Source organism: Drosophila sulfurigaster, chromosome X (assembly GCF_023558435.1).
Source record: "Drosophila sulfurigaster albostrigata strain 15112-1811.04 chromosome X, ASM2355843v2, whole genome shotgun sequence".
Classification (NCBI taxonomy): domain Eukaryota; kingdom Metazoa; phylum Arthropoda; class Insecta; order Diptera; family Drosophilidae; genus Drosophila; species Drosophila sulfurigaster.
This window is the reverse complement of record NC_084885.1, coordinates 13933451-13951023: the sequence shown is the minus strand read 5'-3', so window position 1 is coordinate 13951023 and position 17573 is coordinate 13933451. Positions and strand designations below refer to the sequence as shown.

At 38.1% G+C, this 17573-nt stretch overlaps 3 protein-coding genes across 6 annotated transcripts; 1 reads left to right on the top strand and 2 right to left on the bottom strand.

The window, feature by feature from the left end:
• Positions 1-303: 303 nt before the first annotated feature.
• On the bottom strand, positions 304-11588 carry LOC133849277 (kinesin-like protein Klp10A). 2 transcript variants are annotated; one of them, XM_062285228.1, is made up of 6 exons: positions 11385-11588; positions 9473-10045; positions 8619-9406; positions 5396-5642; positions 4521-5315; positions 304-2645 (listed from the first exon to the last, which is right to left on the bottom strand). In XM_062285228.1, exons 2-6 carry the CDS (start codon positions 9782-9784, stop codon positions 2325-2327), a joined length of 2463 nt encoding a protein of 820 aa, XP_062141212.1. In that variant the 5' UTR covers positions 9785-10045; positions 11385-11588; the 3' UTR covers positions 304-2324. The 2 variants fall into 2 exon arrangements, with proteins under 2 accessions (XP_062141212.1, XP_062141211.1); XM_062285227.1 differs by having other exon boundaries at positions 8619-10045.
• A 141-nt stretch (positions 11589-11729) lies between these two features.
• LOC133849279 (homeotic protein ocelliless) lies at positions 11730-14290 on the top strand. Of its 2 annotated transcripts, none has more exons than XM_062285231.1 (2): positions 11730-12052; positions 12114-14290. In XM_062285231.1, exon 2 carries the CDS (start codon positions 12130-12132, stop codon positions 13024-13026), a length of 897 nt encoding a protein of 298 aa, XP_062141215.1. In that variant the 5' UTR covers positions 11730-12052; positions 12114-12129; the 3' UTR covers positions 13027-14290. The 2 variants fall into 2 exon arrangements, with proteins under 2 accessions (XP_062141215.1, XP_062141214.1); XM_062285230.1 differs by having other exon boundaries at positions 11732-12052; positions 12110-14290.
• On the bottom strand, positions 14275-16281 carry LOC133849280 (uncharacterized). Of its 2 annotated transcripts, XR_009895352.1 has the most exons (6): positions 15770-16281; positions 15581-15713; positions 15424-15519; positions 14588-14767; positions 14440-14533; positions 14275-14370 (listed from the first exon to the last, which is right to left on the bottom strand). XR_009895352.1 is itself a non-coding variant. In XM_062285232.1 (4 exons), the coding sequence occupies exons 1-4, from the start codon at positions 15879-15881 to the stop codon at positions 15357-15359; spliced, it is 351 nt and encodes a 116-aa protein (XP_062141216.1). In that variant the 5' UTR covers positions 15882-15972; the 3' UTR covers positions 15308-15356. The 2 variants fall into 2 exon arrangements, 1 of the variants encoding a protein (XP_062141216.1); XM_062285232.1 differs by lacking the exons at positions 14275-14370; positions 14440-14533; positions 14588-14767 and adding an exon at positions 15308-15366 and having other exon boundaries at positions 15770-15972.
• Positions 16282-17573: the final 1292 nt, after the last annotated feature.

Sequence of the window (17573 nt, the reverse complement as noted above, 5' to 3'; positions counted from 1 at the left end):
ATAACACTTTTATCGATAAATGACTTTGTGATGTTCAACACTAGAAATCGCCAATATGTAACCGCTAAATATTTTAAATTCAAATAAAAAATAATCCTCAGTAAAATAAAAGAAAAGGAATGCAAGTTTGTTTATATTCAGTTTTATTACAATATAAATTAATATTTATATTTAATAATACATTATTAGAGTCCGAGTCCTAACATTTTATTTTTGTTTTTTCTTTATACTGTGTAATATCGAAGCACTCTGTCCAGTGGCATTATTATAATTATTTTGTCGTTTCCTTCTGTTTTTAACATGTTTTCATTTTTTTGTTTAATTTGATTTTTTTTTTTTTTTTTTTTTTTTGCTTTTTAAATTAGCATTTTGGGTCAAAAAATATGGTTAATTTAATAATATGTACGTAGTAAGTAGGACTTCTTTTTTTCTTGCCCATTTTCTGTGGGTTATCTTTTAGTGCTCTTGAGAAATGCAATCAAATAACAGAATAGTTAAACATTTTTTTCTTATTTTTGTTTTTTTTTTGGATTGGTTAAGTATCTTAAGAGAAGCGCATACATATGAATGTTAGAACACACATATGCATGATAAGGCTAAGCTACAACATTTTTCTTGACTTTTCCATTTTAGGTTTATGTTTGGTTTTTTTATCTTTTTCATTTTTGTATCTTATAAGCAGAGAGTTTTGTATTCATTGTATCAGTGTGTGTGTGAGTGTTTTTTGTGTTTTTTTATTCGTCTTTGTTAGATGAGAATTAAATGTAAAATAAATATTAGTATATAAATTATATGCTACGAAAGAAATGCAAAAAAACATATCTCCAATCTCAACTGCACTTAAATTGTTTCAATCAAAAGTCCTCGTTGCTTAAACATGATATAAAAAAAAATGTAAAAAAAAAAAAACTAAAAACAAAAAAAACAATAAGAAAAAAAGCTCAACTGGAAAATGGCGTTTCTCAAAAATTCATTTCATTTCAGCTCTTTTAGTTTTTAATGTTTAGGTGTTGTTGGTTTTGTTTAAATGTTAAATAAGTATAAAAATTATATAGCAATACATAGGTAAATTGGTTTTGGTGCGGGTAGTATTTTCTTCGTTTTGTTTTCTAATAAATTAATACAAATTAAATACAGTTTTTGTGGCCTTTTCAAATAAATACAATGCATGTGTGTGTGTGTGTGTAATTATCAAATAGTTGTAAAATGTAGTCAGAATCATCGTAATGGAATCTCATATCATTTAAAATATGTGTTAAGAATTATGTATGTATATTATAGTATCCATATAATAAATGTGTTTTTATTGTATAAAATAAATGTCTTTTTCTTTCCCTTTTCTTTCTCTTTATCATTGCTTTCACATTCACACAAACTAAACAAAATAAACGCCGCCATGATTAATATTCTCTCCTCTATATGTTTCTCTTTTGCTGCATTTGCTTAGAAGTTGATAAACATGTTTTTAATTAATTAATATTTAAATTTTGCTGTTGTCTTTTAATATAGTTTTCTCTTCGCTTTTTGCGGGACAATTTGTCATTTAATTTTATTGCTTTTTCATTAAGCTTGACTCAGTTTACATACATACATATGTATGCATACTTGTGTGTTGGGTGCTGTATGTGTGTGTGAACGAGTTAGTATGAAAAGAGATACAGACCGTGAGAGAGTGTGAATGTTTCGTGTGAGCGAGCGAGTGAATGAGTGAAGTGCAAACTGCAGCTGGCTGTCCTTGTCTACTAACAGCAAGCTTGCAATTTTATATGAAACGGATGTTTTTTGAATAATGTAGAAAATTCGTTAATATCAAATGATAACATGAAATTTTTATTGGGTGCAATTCAAAAAATGATCCAAAATATTATATAAAAAAAAATACATACTAATTGTGATTGGAGAGGTAAAAGATTTCTTCTTTTTTTGATTTGATTGGTGAGTGTACGTGAGTGTGGTTGAGTGTGTGTAGTTGAGTGTGTGTAGTTGTGTGTGTGTGGGTGCTTTTACCTCTTGTCAACAACAGGCAAATTCCGGCTAATAAAACTATGGAAATTTAACGAAAATGTCGATAAATGAAAACTAGTTGCCATGTTTAAGCACTTGAAGGAAGAGCTTAAAAATTGGGCATAAATTTTAAATTTATAAGAGGGAAAAAAGAAGAAAATAGCCGGACTTTTGCTGTTGTTGCTCTTGTTAATCCTTCGTTTGTTATTGTTTTGTTGTTGCAGTGTTATTGTTATTGTTGTTGTAATAGTGTTATATTTCTTTCTTGTTGCTTTATGTATTTTAATCGGTTGGGCCTATTGTTTTTGTTTTGGACTTGCCTAACGCTTGTTATTTGGTGGCTTAAAATTGCAAGACAACATCTCCTCCTTGGCCAATTTGTTGCGATATTCGGCCATCATATCACGACATTGTATGGCGATATCCAAGAGCGTTGAGAACATCGTTTCGCCCCTCTTGCAATACGCATCCTGATCATAGTCCACATAGTTTGTTAAATCATAAAGTTCCTTCGATTCGGCTAGGAAATTCTCCAGCGTCGCGTTCACATTACGATGATAATCGACGACCATCTCCTCAGTCTGCTGCAGATCATCAATCGCCTGATGTTGCACAATCAGTTCGTCTGACATCTCGTGTTCCTGCAACAGTAACAAAAATTTGATTAATAAAGTTCCTTTTGATCATTTGCAAGTTGACAAAAAATTTACCTATCTATTAATATTCTTATTTAGTACTAGACTTAAGATTTGATTTATTAAATATATATCCTTGATATTTGCATATTTAATACTAGTTTTAATAGATTTGTTCTTGATGATGATGAACAAAATTGTAAATTAAGAGCCACCGATATTTCCAATATGTCAATAGAAAATAAATTGTCAAAGTAACTTTGAATTTTGTTTTGCTTTTCTAGTATGTGATCCAGAATTTAGTACTTGATGATTTTGAAAATATTTTTCGAAAAAGTGATGCTTAAGAAAAGGATTTTATGGGGAATTTATCGATTGTTATTCTTGGCAGCAGCAGCTTTGGAGGTGCTAGGCATGTCATCATCAATCTATCAAAAGAAAGCATGTAGATTTTGGTGAAATCTGGTTGAAATACTGCAACCAACGATTCTGTCCTAATACTGGAAATTCAACATGATTTCAAGTGAAAATTTATATAGTCTTGTGATTTTACTAGTGTTTTTACCCCTGGAGCATAAATTTAATAAACTGTCAGTATAAAATGAAAAAAACAGCACGAGTAAGAACGAGATAGATAGATCACTTCACACAAACAACGCACAGAGAGAGAGAGAGAGAGAGAGAGAGAGGGAAATAGAGATCTGATGTCTTTACAGTATTAATTAGACTCTTATTTTAAGTTGAGAGAAAAAAAGGCAGAACCAAGAGACAATATTAGACAAGGAATTTCAACTCTATATAGCTTTAAATTTATATAGTATCCCAGTAATAATCACAAGTGTCGATTTGTAGGTTCTAAAAAATAATACACTATACAGAATATTAACTACAATAACTACTTCACGAATATATATTGTTTATGTAGAGAAGCCTTGGCATACTCGCTTCGAAACTATTTTGGATGTTTGCGTGGCAATCGTCCGGCGTGTTTGTGCAACACGGGTTGATCCTCTTGCATGGGAAAGTTGCACAATGTGATGGTATCGTTGCGCTTGAGTCGCCACATCCATGGATTATGCCCCTTGGGTGCACTCTCATCGGCAAATTGCATCGGAGGCGGTAACACAAATTCATGATCCTCCTGTGGCAACCAGCGTGGCAACAACGAACGCGTCTCCGCCACCAAATTGGCCAACTCCGTTGTGTATCGCTCGCCGGCGGGCACAAGCTGTTGAAAATCATGAGCCACATAACGTTTGCCCAATGCCGAGGAACCCGGGACTTGGGTCCAGGGCACAAAGAAGCATTCGTTGGTCTCGTACGATTTCGATGGAGCCGTCAACACGGGCAACACGCCCAGGGGCAGCAACTTGATCATCAAGATGCACGTCCGATTGGCATCACGATAATTGACCAGCATTCGCTGTCGTTGCTCCAGACTCTGCTCGGCATTGCGTCGTGTTATCAGCCACGGTGTGCTCCTTGGCTTATTGTTGGCCATAATCTCGGACAGCGATTGCCCGACGTAGCGATTGGCGATGACGCGACAGTAGAAAGGCGCCACAGACGAACGTTGTCGCGGCAGCGGCGGCAACTTTACAATTGTCCGCGAATCCTTGGCCCATTGAATGGGTTGCTTTTTACCAATGTTGTTCTTACGGTTGCTCATAACGTGAACGCGAGTTGAAAGTGTGTACAAAGTATACAAATAAAAATATAAAATAAAACAGAAATACGAATTCTCGCTTTCAACTAGAAACTGATGCTTGATTGCTAGCACTGAAATAAATAAACTGACACTGCTCTCCCTCTCTCTCTCTGTCTCCCTCTCTCTCTCTATAAACACAACAAGTCAAAGCCTGCTTAAAACATAAAACTTACGCTCAGCGAACTCAGCATGGCGAGATCCATGTGGGCGGCGTTTCCGTTCTTGCTGTTGTTGTTGTTATTGTTGTGACCGCGCTGCAGCGCCTGATGATGATTATGATGCATATTGGCCGACGAATGCTGGGCCATGCCCATGCCTCCCTGTTGCTGATCCAGTTCCCGCTCATCGTCATCATCCATCACCTCAATCGTTTCAACGGGGTCCGAATCGCCAGCGCCAATTTCGGCCAGATCCTTGACGACCAGCTCCTTGACACGATCCGCATAGCGTAGCGTATTCAACGTATGCTCACAACTGCTCAATCCCGGCGATATCATGGCAATCATGCACGTCTTGCTCTTCTCCCCGATGAATGAATCGCGCAGAACTTGCGTCAACTTTGATACACGGAATGGCAAATGTGCCGATTGCTTGCCAAGGGCACGAATGCATTCCTTCAGTGCCAACAGTGATTTATTGATCTCAGCACCTTCCATGCGTGTCTGACGATCCGCTGACGATGTGTCCACGCCGCGTTCGTTGCCCGCCAGATCGATGAACGAGAATTTGCCATGGATTTTGGTGCTGCCCATGGGACGTAGCACAATTTGGAATACGGCATGCGAACGCGATGAATTCGAATTGGCCGACGTTTGGCCCGATGTGCGTGCCGCATTGCCGTGCTGGATAAGACTGAGCACCTCCTCCACGCTGTCCACGACCTTCTCGGTCAGGCCAACGACCTGCACCTGTTGCTTGCCATCCTCGAGCACGCGCAGCTTCTGCTTATCGGCGAGCAGATCAAAGACCTATCGAACGAACAAAGAGAAGCAATTGATTAGATTTGAATCGTTTATTCTTCAACTGTTTTGTGACTGTGACTGCGTACCTTGCCGCTGTAGATCTCAAAGAAGCTGGCCGAAACGACCAGATTGAGGGAACGATAGCGCGGACCGTTCAATGTGACAAACACATCCTTGGCCGCCATGGCGTAAATGCCATTCTTACAGTCCTGCACCTTGCCCTTGAACTCACCGCCCATGGTGTGTGTCTTGCCAGATCCAGTCTGGCCATAGGCGAAGCACGTGGCCATGCCGCCCTCAAAGATGGTCTTCACCAGCGGCTTGGCTGTGTATCTGCGTGGAGAAGAACAAGATTATTAGATCAGAATATCAATTCAATTGTAAGAGCGACAAAAACACATTTCTAAGTTATAAGAAAATGCTGCTGTAGAAAAGATACGAGTCTTTTTTTTTTGTTTTTATAATTCTTTTCCTTTCTTTCCCCCTATAATAATAATGAAAACATCAAGTGTACTGTGTAATAGATCATTTAAATATACTTGATTAATGTACCGAAAAATACTGAAATACAAAGAAATGTATACTTGGTATATTAATATACTACTATAATCGAAATAAAAAATAAAGTTCACACAATTTGTCAACCAATGTTCTTTTTCTTTTTGTGCCATATAAAATAAATTGGATTCTGAAGAAAATTTCATGAAAATGGAAAACTATGCTTTTCAAAGTATTTTAAACAGTTGATTCAAAGAATAAACTTCATTTTACCTAATAATCATCACATATGAATCAATAAAGTGATATTTAATGCTTTAAAGGAAATTTCAAATACTTGAACTGAAAATGAATATCAACATTTTAACTAGCTAAATTCCTTTTTATGAATAATCCATGATTCAAATGATTTAAGCTCTGAATGAAAATTAAATATTTAGATTACACTTAAATTACTAAAATTGATTAAATCCAAAAAAGACATTGGTAAATAAAAAATTGTGGCTTATGACGAACCTGATAGCAAACATATATCATTAGATTTGATATCTAAAGAACTATAACCGAACACAAAGCTTTTCTAAGTTCACATTAATTGGCGTCAATTACTCTATATGAAAAGGGAGATATTTGAAAAGAAAGAAGGAATCTAATCTTGAATCAATTTAAACGATAAATTTGCAGATGAGTCAGGCCAGAGAGTAGCTAATCAGGTTCAATGGAAATAAAACGGTTAAGATTCAACGTCATTTATTGCCAATTTTGTTGTTTGTGAAATGCATTAATAAAGCTGCCTGCGGTTTTTTTTACGGCTATTAATAATGAAAGCAAACAATGATGATGATGAGTGTTGAGTGTGTTGTTTGCTTATCAGTGAGTGATGCGATTAGGTTTCACCGGCTGGCTTAAGTATGTGGCGCAGCAGTGTTTATTTTTTTTTGCTCTCTTCTTTTTTTTTTAATATTAATTTGCACCATTGACTCATATTGTGACACAAACCGGAAGGAAGCAGATTGAATAATAATAAAGACGGTCTAACAACAAGCTTGTTTCGACGACGGTTAAGTTTTGAAATGGTTCGCAGAGAAGCAGCAAGAATGGCAAATAAAAAAACAAAAGCAAAAAAAAGTGCGAAATAAAAACAAAGAGAGTTCGATGGAAAATCAAAAGCTGGACACCGACGGGGGCAAGTTCATTGAGGCGAGCACAATCAACAGCAACAGCAAGAGCAACCGCAAAAGCAACAGCAACGGCAAACGAAGCCAAACGAGACGAAGCACAAAGCGAGCGGACGGACAGAAAGACGGACGGACGGACAGTTGGAACAACTTTTGTGTTTAGTCATACAACGAAACTTGGCTATTTCGGGAGCGAACGCTTTGAGTTTGCGCGCCGTGTGTGTGAGCGTGTGTGAGTGTGTGTGTGAGCGAGTGTGTGTGTGTGGTAGTGTGTGAGTCAGTTGCTGTTGCTATTGAGCACAAGTTGTGCGCATTTCGTGTGTGTCGCCAACGCAACATAACAAACTCAACAACCTCAACTCAACAACAACAACAACCAACGTTGCCAACCAAGTAGACAACCAACAACAACTAGAATAACAACAGCTGTTGATAAGGACAGCTTAAGGATGCTTTAAAAATTCAGCGCATATTGTATGAATCACAAAATCAGCTTCTTAGTGGAGAAAACTACAATTTGGCCCAAAAGAAAACAAACGAAAGTAACAAAAAACAAGAACTTGTTCTCATTTCAAATGGGAATTTGACTTATCTAAAACTATGCAAAGAATTTGAAAGAACTCTTTCGGGTTTCTAAATATAGCTAGTCGATGTCATTAACGTTATGGCAACTGAAACTATTTGTTTTTATTTAAACATCCAATAAAACTTTATGAAGGTCGTAATACGAATTTATTAGTTGCGCATAAATTCCAAATCTATTGTCTGTTGATTTTATATTAATTTATTACTTGACAAAACACCTATTATATGAAAATTGAAGCTATCTTTTTATCCTTCAATATATATTCGATAAATCAAAACCAAATTTTAAAAGCAATAAATGTTCTTTGAGTAATGCTACACCTAAAATATGTATATAGTCATATAATCTACGATACTCTGTGTAATATAATATCATTATAAGCTTACAATAAATAAATTAAGAGACTTCAGAATTTCTTACAATAAAAAGACTATAAACTTCCAGTTCACAAAGAACCAATAAAACTATTGTTCTATAGAAAACTTTGTTTGCTATAGAAATGCATTTGTTGCTTATCTGAAAATATATATAGCTAACAATTGCCGACTTGGCTATATATTAACTCTTGCATAACATGATGAATATCAATCAGCTTGCTTTATAAAGGTTTTTCTATTAAGTAGCAATTATTAAAGATCAGCAACACATAAAAAGCATATTTTTCAGACAACTTTTCTAAGAGTTCTAAGCTGAACTCCATATTATGCTAACCTCAATAGATCTCAAAGTTTTGTAAATATTTCCATATATTGATATACTACTCGTAAAGTCTTCAATACACAAGCTATGGAAATACATCTAATAGAATTATTAGATTCGATATTGCTTCCTTTAAATGTCAAACTCAATAATATATTAAGTTCTCTGAATAAAAGCTCTAACAATGCCTTACATTTCTCTAGACTATTTTCTATCGATAAAGATATACTTCTAATAAAACTGAATACACTTAAAAGATTTCCTATTACAAGGTTTGCAAATCCCGTAAGCTTGATAGTCAAACATCGATCGATCATATATATAGTAGATTATAGTAGCCGGACTCACCTGTAAACGACGGCATTGTCGCAAGTGTCGTTGAACGCATAATCGAACCGGAACTTGTGATTCTCCAGGAATTTGGTGAGATCGACTTTGGTGCGCGGTTCGTGGACCATGAGGACATCCTTGCGTGGCACCGAAATCACATCGATCTCCTTCCGATTGAGCTCCTTGCGACTGAGCGGACGCTTGCGCACGCACACGGTGATCTGATGATCATCGACCATCTGGCCATCGATCAGGGGAATAAATTCCAACGTATTCTGATATTCGCGTATCATTTGCGCCGTCTCCCAGTTGGGATTGCCGGGATCCTGATTCATCAGCGCCACCTTCTCCTCCTTCATCTCGGCTTGGCGAGCGCGTCGCTTCTCGCGATTCTCCTTCAGCCGTTCGACCTCCTTGAGGGCATGCGAACGACGTGAGCCCGCCGCAGCAGCTGGATTTATTGAATTGTTTGTCGAGTTGTTTGTCAGTGTGGAGTTGACAGAGGTGCCACCAACGCCACCGACACCACCACCGCCACTGCCGACTCCTCCTCCTCCTCCGCCGCCGCCGCCAGCACGATCATTGTTGACATTGTTGGCGCTCGCGGAAGCGATGCGTGTCTGTGGTGCATTGGTGCTGACCTGTGGTGCATAGCGTTGCCGCAGCATGCCGGTGGTTGCCACACCGCTGGTTGCACCGCCAGCGTTCGCCGCCGACATGTTGCCGTAGCTTTGACTTTGGCCCAAATGTGTTGGTCCCGCGCCGCCGCCGCCGCCACCGCCGCTTGTCTCGTTGATTTTGTTTAGCTGATTACCGGCCATGGTCATGCGTGATGTTAAACTGCCTAATCCACTACTGATACCACTACTTACTCCGCCACCACCTCCGCCAGCTCCAATTGTCGATTGTGTGGGATTACGTGATAGATTCATGGGCGCTGTTGCCTGTTTCTTTGCCTCGGGAGCCGCATGCTGCGAATCCACCGCTGCGTCGGGCGTGGACAATTCCGGATTGAGAGCAATTATGGCATCCAGTTCAACCTCTTTGCCTTTGGTCTCGCCCCTTTCGTACCATTCGACGGTTATGCAGCGAGCCGATGCATTCAATTTGGAGACAACGGCGCCATGGACGCGGCCATCGGTGCGTTTGATTTTGACGCTTTGGCCAATCGTTATCATCTCCATGATGAGGATGGTGATGTTGTTGATGTGTGTGTGTGTGCGTGTGTGTGTTTGGGTGTGAGACGTGCGCCTCTAGGTGTGTGTGTGTGGCTTTGTGTGTGCGGTTGTAATAGTGTGTGTAGTGTGTGTGAGTAGTGTTGGATATATTTATTTGTATTGTGTCGATGTGATTTGGTTTCAATAAGCGTGTGTTCCTCTGTGTTGTTCTTTTTGCTTTTATTTTTGTTTTATTGTTTTATAGTTGTTTGTTACAAGCGTCGATTGCTACAATGAGAAATTTGAGAGATTATTAGATTATTGTTTGTTTGTTATTTGACAAATAAAGCAAAACTTGCTAATGAAGTACCGCTAGATGCAGCCCAAGCAACAAAACAGTTACCGCTTACTCACACAACACACGCACACATATGTATGAAGCAAGCAAGCGCTAGTCTCTCTCTTCTTCTTCGTTTCCAACACAATAACAACACCAACGAAAATAAAAACTTAAACAACAACAAAAACTATCGCGAAGCGAGACAGCAACACATCAAAAATGGCTGCGCTCACTCGACTGCTGCTGCTGCTGCTGCTGTTTGTGCTGCTGCTAAGGAATGACGACGACTGGCGCTTGCTTTTTGCTTTGCTTTGGCTTTGGCTTCTTCTATGTCGAGGTCGCAAAAAAATACACGGCGTCGTTTGTCAGTTCTCTTATTGTATGCGTGTGCGTGTGAATGCCTATGCGTGTGTGTGTGTAATTCACACAAAATTCAAATGGTTAACCGTCACTTTTGATTCATCTGCTGACTGTTATCGATAACACAATTAAAACAGATGTGCATATGTGCCGCACATGAATAGGTAAGCATGTGTGTGTGTGTGTGTCTGCGGTAATGGAATGCCGACAGACAAACAACGCGCCGCCGCTTCTAGGCAATTTTTGTCCAATTGCGATTTTTGTGTGCGTTGCTTTTTTTGCGCTCTGCTTTTTCTAAGTTTTCGCATGCATCGCGGCCACGACCGGCGTTGTGCAACACTGCTCTCTCATATGCGGCACATAGCGACAGTTCCACAAGCACACACATATATACCGACATGCATATAGGCATATCTGTGTGTGCGTATGCATGTGCATATGCATATAAGGCATGTGTTAGTGCCAAAAAAAAATGAGAAGAGAAAAAACCGAGCACACAGCAGTTAATCAATGCCAGCAAGCTTTACGTTGTTAATTACATACACACACTTGTATGTAATATGTGCAAACGTATGCTCGTTACGCTGTTGTATCGGCGGCCACAGCAGCAGCTTTACGTCATGCAGTGGCTGACGGCTGCGGCTCCCACATAGAAAGACGCACACACACTCATACATACACAGCTGCAAGCAGGCGAAGATATTTGGCATCAAGAGCACAGAGCCAGCAGAGTAGGGCTTTCATACACACACATACACATGCACAAACGGACACACGCACATTTGTCAGACGCGGAAATGTAATTGGAAATTTTGCAAAACTGCCAAAGACCAAAAAAAAAAAACGAACGCTACTCTTCGTGACTCTTCTTGTTGGCTGCCGTTGCAGTCGTTTCACGCAATTTTTTTGTGTACTTTTTACGCTCACCTCGCCACGGTATTATTGAACACACACGATGATGTTTATTATATTTTTGCATCTATTTGATAGCACTATACGTAAAATTCTAAAAGGTTGCTTTTATAATTTTTGGAAATTAATCACAACTTGGATATCACAAGAGTATGTGCTCGAAATAAAATTTACACAGCGACCAGATGTCAACAACAGAGACATTTAGTTCACAGTTTGCTCGCCATTGTTTTTTCCGTCTGCCAGTCAGCCAACTACTCAAGTGCAGAATTTTACAACACTGAGTAGGCCGTTAAATTTTAATTCATATTTAAAAATTAAGTTTCGTAACTCAATGTCATTTGCGAAAATACGCACAAATAATGTTTAAAACTATTACGCAATAATAAATTCCATGCATTTATTGCCAAATTCGATTTTGGGTGATATTGGCAATTTGCAACAGCTGCTTGCGTTAATATACTTTTAGTATGTTTATTTGGTATTTTGATGACAAGTGCATAAATATGCATCGATAACGATAACAACACAGCGATGACAGTAGCTAACACTAACCCTGTGTGTACGTGTTTTGTTTGTGGTGGTTGCAATACATTTGTTTGTGCGTAGAAAGCGTAAATTATTGCAACGAAAGAAAAACTGCAAAGGAAAAAGTGAAAACGAAACACCAAAGACAATTTTGGGTAAGTTTTGCAGTAGTTGCAGTGAGTGTCAGTGTCAAAACGTATTTGTTTGCATAGGCAGCAGCTGAAGAAGCAGAATGGACATCATGGACATACAAGCTGTCGAATCGAAGCTAAGTGACGTCACAGTGACACCAATACCACGTTCGCAAGTACAAAACTTCTACAACTATCAACAGCAGCGCGAACAGCGTGAACAGCAGCCCCAAATCCAAATATCCGCCATACATCATTCACGCAGCGGCGGCAGCAGCAGCAACAACAACAGCTCCAACAACAGCAGCAGCAATAACAATAATATGGGCGCCACTGATTACGCGACTGGTAGCAGCAGCGGCGGCGGCGGGAGCAAGCGAGAACGCAACAATGCACAGAGCAGTGCAGCGGCAACGGCAGCAGCAGCCGCTGCAGTTGCTGCGCTCCAATATTCACCGCAATTTCTGCAAGCCCAATTGGCGCTGCTGCAACAGCAATCAAACACAACTGCCACACCATCGTCCGCAGCTGCAGCGGCTGCTGCCGCAGCGCTGTCGTTGGCCAACATTGCTGCAGCCAGCAACAATGGTCGCAATCTGTCGTCATCGTCATCGTCCGCCATCAACAGCAATAACAATGGCAGCAACAATAGCATCAACAACAACTCAAGCAATCTGGGCTTGAATCTATCGCAATCACAGCTTAAGTATCCACCTCCATCGACATCGCCAGCTGTGGTGACCACACAGACATCGGCGAACATCACCACGCCGCTCACCTCCACTGCCAATCTGCCAACGGTGGGCAGCCAAACGGTCGGCAACGGCTTGAGTAAGTACGCCCAACTCTTGGCCGTCATCGAGGAGATGGGACGCGACATCCGGCCGACATACACGGGTTCGCGCAGCTCGACGGAGCGCCTGAAGCGGGGCATCGTCCATGCCCGCATCTTGGTGCGTGAGTGCCTCATGGAGACGGAGCGTGCAGCGCGTCAATGAGAAGAGGAATGCGGCATGCCGCATTTGACAACAACGCCGGATTAATAAGCACTATATACTAGACATATGATATGAATATAAACACTTGGCACACATGGGCATGGTGAAATGGAAACGACAAGAACAATTAGCATTTAAGTGTGACCAGATATTCAAGCTGACAATCTGTGTTTACAGTTGTCTTTCCCCATTTCAAGTTCAAATTAGTAACGCCGTAGAGTTTCCGTTTATTTTCACAATGCAGTAAAGAAGAGTGTCGAGATACCCAATTAGTTACTTTTTTTTTTTTAATGCTTTACGTTATTATCGTTCACTCTTTTCACACTTAAGATGCCGTCATTTTATGATTTAAGTTCATATCTCTAATATTATTATTATGATTATTATTACTATAAATGTAAATGTCATTATTAAACAATAGTAAAATTGTGAAGAGAAAGGTTTATTTTTGTTTTTTTTTTTAGATTCATTTTTGCCTTTTTTGTTTCCTCGAAATATGACGAAGAAATTAATACTCTACACAAAGAAGAAAAACAAGGCAAATTTGTGCCGCCGGACCATAGTTAAAAATGTTTAGACTAGCTCAGGTTATACAAGTTATATATATATAAATATTATGCCGTATATAAATATATACATACAGATATTGTATACGAAGAATAATTGAAGTACACATTGTGAGATGGCTTCAAACTTTTACACGTCACAAATATACACACCCGTATTTGTATTTGGATATATATGATGTAGAACTCGTATATAGTATATAAGATATAGCTTGTAAGTTTGCACCTGCTGTTTGTGCGTGTGCATTGATGTTGTGCAGCTTTAAAGTAGCATACCGCTCCCAATTACTCAATATGTATACTACAACAATCTCTATACATATATGTATATACCCGATATATACACGTATATATAGAGTTACAATTCTATAGAGCAATCGCTGGAGAAGTTGCATATTCGATTCGATTTTCGTTACGTGACCGTGTGTAGAAATCGAAAGATGTTATTTTAGAGAACTATACAAATATATGAACAATATACACATATATTATATATATACTCGATTTATATATATACACAAATCTATATATATATATATACATACATATATTTGAATAAAAGGTCTGGTTAAATCACAAATTGAGAGGCATACCTATATGTATACAAATATATATATACATATATAGATTTATTGGCTAAGTTCAAGCATGTATACCAAACCAAAATCGGAATAAACACAAATTTTGGTTTTATTTAATTGCAATCTGTATTTTATTCACTCTTTAGTTGACAGCATCGATTTGTTTACAGGGTAAAGCACGAACCACCGCAGGACAACTGCAATAATAATTGTGAATACATCAATTTTTTCCATATGCATTATATAATTCGATCGAGGTTAATTACCCTAAGCTGGAGGTCGCACAAGGGCAATCATCTTCTTTGCATTCATCCGATTCAACTAAAACGTTATTAGCGCCTCCCTCAAGATCGTTCTTAACTGCAATATCTTAGCTTAAAGCGTGTGAAGAATTTAGGCGAGCCTTCTACTTACGGCCTAGTACCAAGATTAGGTGCGCCCCCAAGACCAAACTACAGAGCACTATTGTCACTGGCAGCATTGTGAACTGAGTAATGATCGCACAGCCAGAAGCTCAGCTCAACTGAACTCTCTCCTCAGTGTCTAATCAATGGAAGGTAACAATCAGCGATAACCTTTTCACAGTCGGTAGTGCTATGCAAGGCCGATCAATAGAAAACAAAATATTTTTTTAAACCTAAAGTATGTAGTTTATAACTTCATAGTCATAGTCATCTACTTCATATCCTGTAAATATAAATTTAGATGGGTTTTGTAAACCTATAAATTATTCAGCCGGTAGTGCAGTACAAGGTCGCGAAGCAATAGAAATTTACACGTCGAAATCAAGCCTACATCTGTGAACATTGAAATGGCAGTGCACTTTGGAATAGCAGATTTTGATTTTCTTCCACGAAAAGAGCCGAAATTGTTTTTAATTTTATAAAAAAAAAAAAATTGAAAAAGGTGTTAATTATACTGTTATAACTAAATTTTATCTAGAAATTGTGTTTATAACAGTATTTTTCAATTTTTAACGCACAGGTCGGTAACACTGCTATTTCAAAGTTCACAATAATATATTGCATTGCTGTAAATTTGAGCTCAATTTTTTCACTCAGACAACAGTTGTAGGTTCTTGAACTTATCAGAAGGTCACTCCGGTAGGGCCAAAACTTAGCTGCACATGGAATGTTTTTACTGGGTATTTAGCAGTCGCACTTTATTTATAAATGTAGGCTTGTCACTTGTCACTATTGTATGCATTGATTATTAACAAGATATTGTAAATATTTAGCAAAGTGCATTACGTTGGGCAAATGTGTTTTTCACAGCAATGTGGATAGGGTTTCGAATAGTCGTAGGGGGCAAAGAAACAACCGCTTTGCAAATTCTGGTGTTCACAGCTGTCAAACAAATTTAATAAGTTATACTTGTGCGTATACTTGATATCTATCGACTACTTACTGCTTGATCAAGAGCAAATAATCCTCTTCACAAGACACATGGACACAGTAACCGTGTTGATCTACCGGATAGACGGTCTCGTTCATCGGTACATCCAACTCCAGTTCCTCATAATAACAGTGATTCGGTAAACCTAAGGAGAAAAGAAAAGTTTTCAACTATTTACACGAAGAAGCCGGTGAAACTTACTCGGATGCTTGGTATGGCCGCGATATTGTAAAGATTGGTAGCCAAACGCTTGACTATTGAACATAAGCACAACAGCTAGGCAGAAAAAAATATCCAGGTTCCAGCGCCGCATCGTGAGTGTTGTCTGAGTGAATAGATGGAAACGATGCAACTTATAAGGCGACTAAGTTCTCACAGTTATCAGCTTCCCTCCGGTTTTTTTGGTTTCGTCACTCTCAATCTCACTCTCCCAGCACAGTTCCGTGTGTTTTCAGGAGCATCTTGTGTTTGATTTGATTTTTTTTTTTGGTTGCTGTTTATTCGTTAATAGTCCATCTTATCACTTTGTGGGCCATTCAAGGTTACCAATTCTCCAAGGCGACTTTATCAATTATATTTACTTATATTTATTTCACGATTTCCTAGCGACGTTAGGGCATAGAACTGTCGCTTATGTCAGCCAGAGATTATTATGCAAATTAACACTCTCACAATAATAAACAAAACTAACAATATTCAAATCTATAGTAATAATAATTATAATGCTTGATGATAAATAATTACTGACTACGAGTCATACAGCATTTATAGCCTACAAATTATACAGCCAAAATGAAGATTGTATTTCAAAGTTTACAGTCTTTATTTTTGTTTTTATTTTTAAGTTGATAAATACAACGTAAAGAACAGTTGTTTCAATTGTGCGTGAATTTGCACTTGTTAATCTCGGTAAATTGGCTTTGTCGCAGTTCGAAAAACATTTAATTTACATTTACGAGTCGTCTAGAATTGCAGCACTGCAACCTTGCCACAGTTTCCTGAACCGGGGCACCAGTGATGCCGCATTTAGCTGTTTATTTTTCTGGCGAAGACTTAACATTAAATATGTATACATATATAATCCAAATTATTATTCTCTAATCTTTTTAAATCTTAAACTTCATTATTATTTTAAATAAGAACCTTTTCAGCTATATATTTAATTTATAATATTATGTATAATGAGAGCTGGAAAGGTTCTTAGTTAATATAATAATAAAGTTTTAGAGTTGAAGAAATTAGAGAATTTTAATGTGGTTTATGTATTAATCGAGAAGCTGACAAATCTTTTTATAGGCTCTATACCGAAGACGTTCTCAATTTAGCACAAAATAATTGTCTAGAATTGTGGCAAATTTAAAAAAGTAATTGCCACCATTTTTGGAATATCTTATTTTAACTTTGCACAGATGTATCTTTTGTGTATAGGTAAAAGATATTCGACGCTATTCGTTTCAAAAAGCTATTTCAAAATGATGCCACTGACATCATAACTTGAAAATCGAAATTTTACATTGAAGATACGAAGGCTGCATAAAAAAAGTGACGCATAAAATCGTTCATATGCTCTAGACATCAATTCCAATCTTGAGATTTCTGGGAAACGCTTAAAAACATTACCATCTCATCTTAACAAAGTATAGCTGTATTTTCTTTAGCGGTTGTATTAAAATCTGTATTTTTTTGGGCATCACTGGTGACAAGCTTGCGACGCCCCCGCGCTTCAATGAACTCTCGCTTTCATGGACTTCGAGTTTTGTGGCGGGGCAAAAAAGAGCGAAGCGGTGTTTCTGGGGATTGTTTAATGGTTTAATTAATTGAAACTAGAGCTAACAAAAAAAGCTTAAAATTCACGACGCCACATGCCCCATATTCAGCAACATTCACAGATACAGTTACAGTTACAGATACAGATACAGTATCTTGTAGATACACAAGACAGTGTGAGCGCGTCGTTGTTTATTATTATTAATTTTATATAAAAGCAACAACAATTAATTGCAAT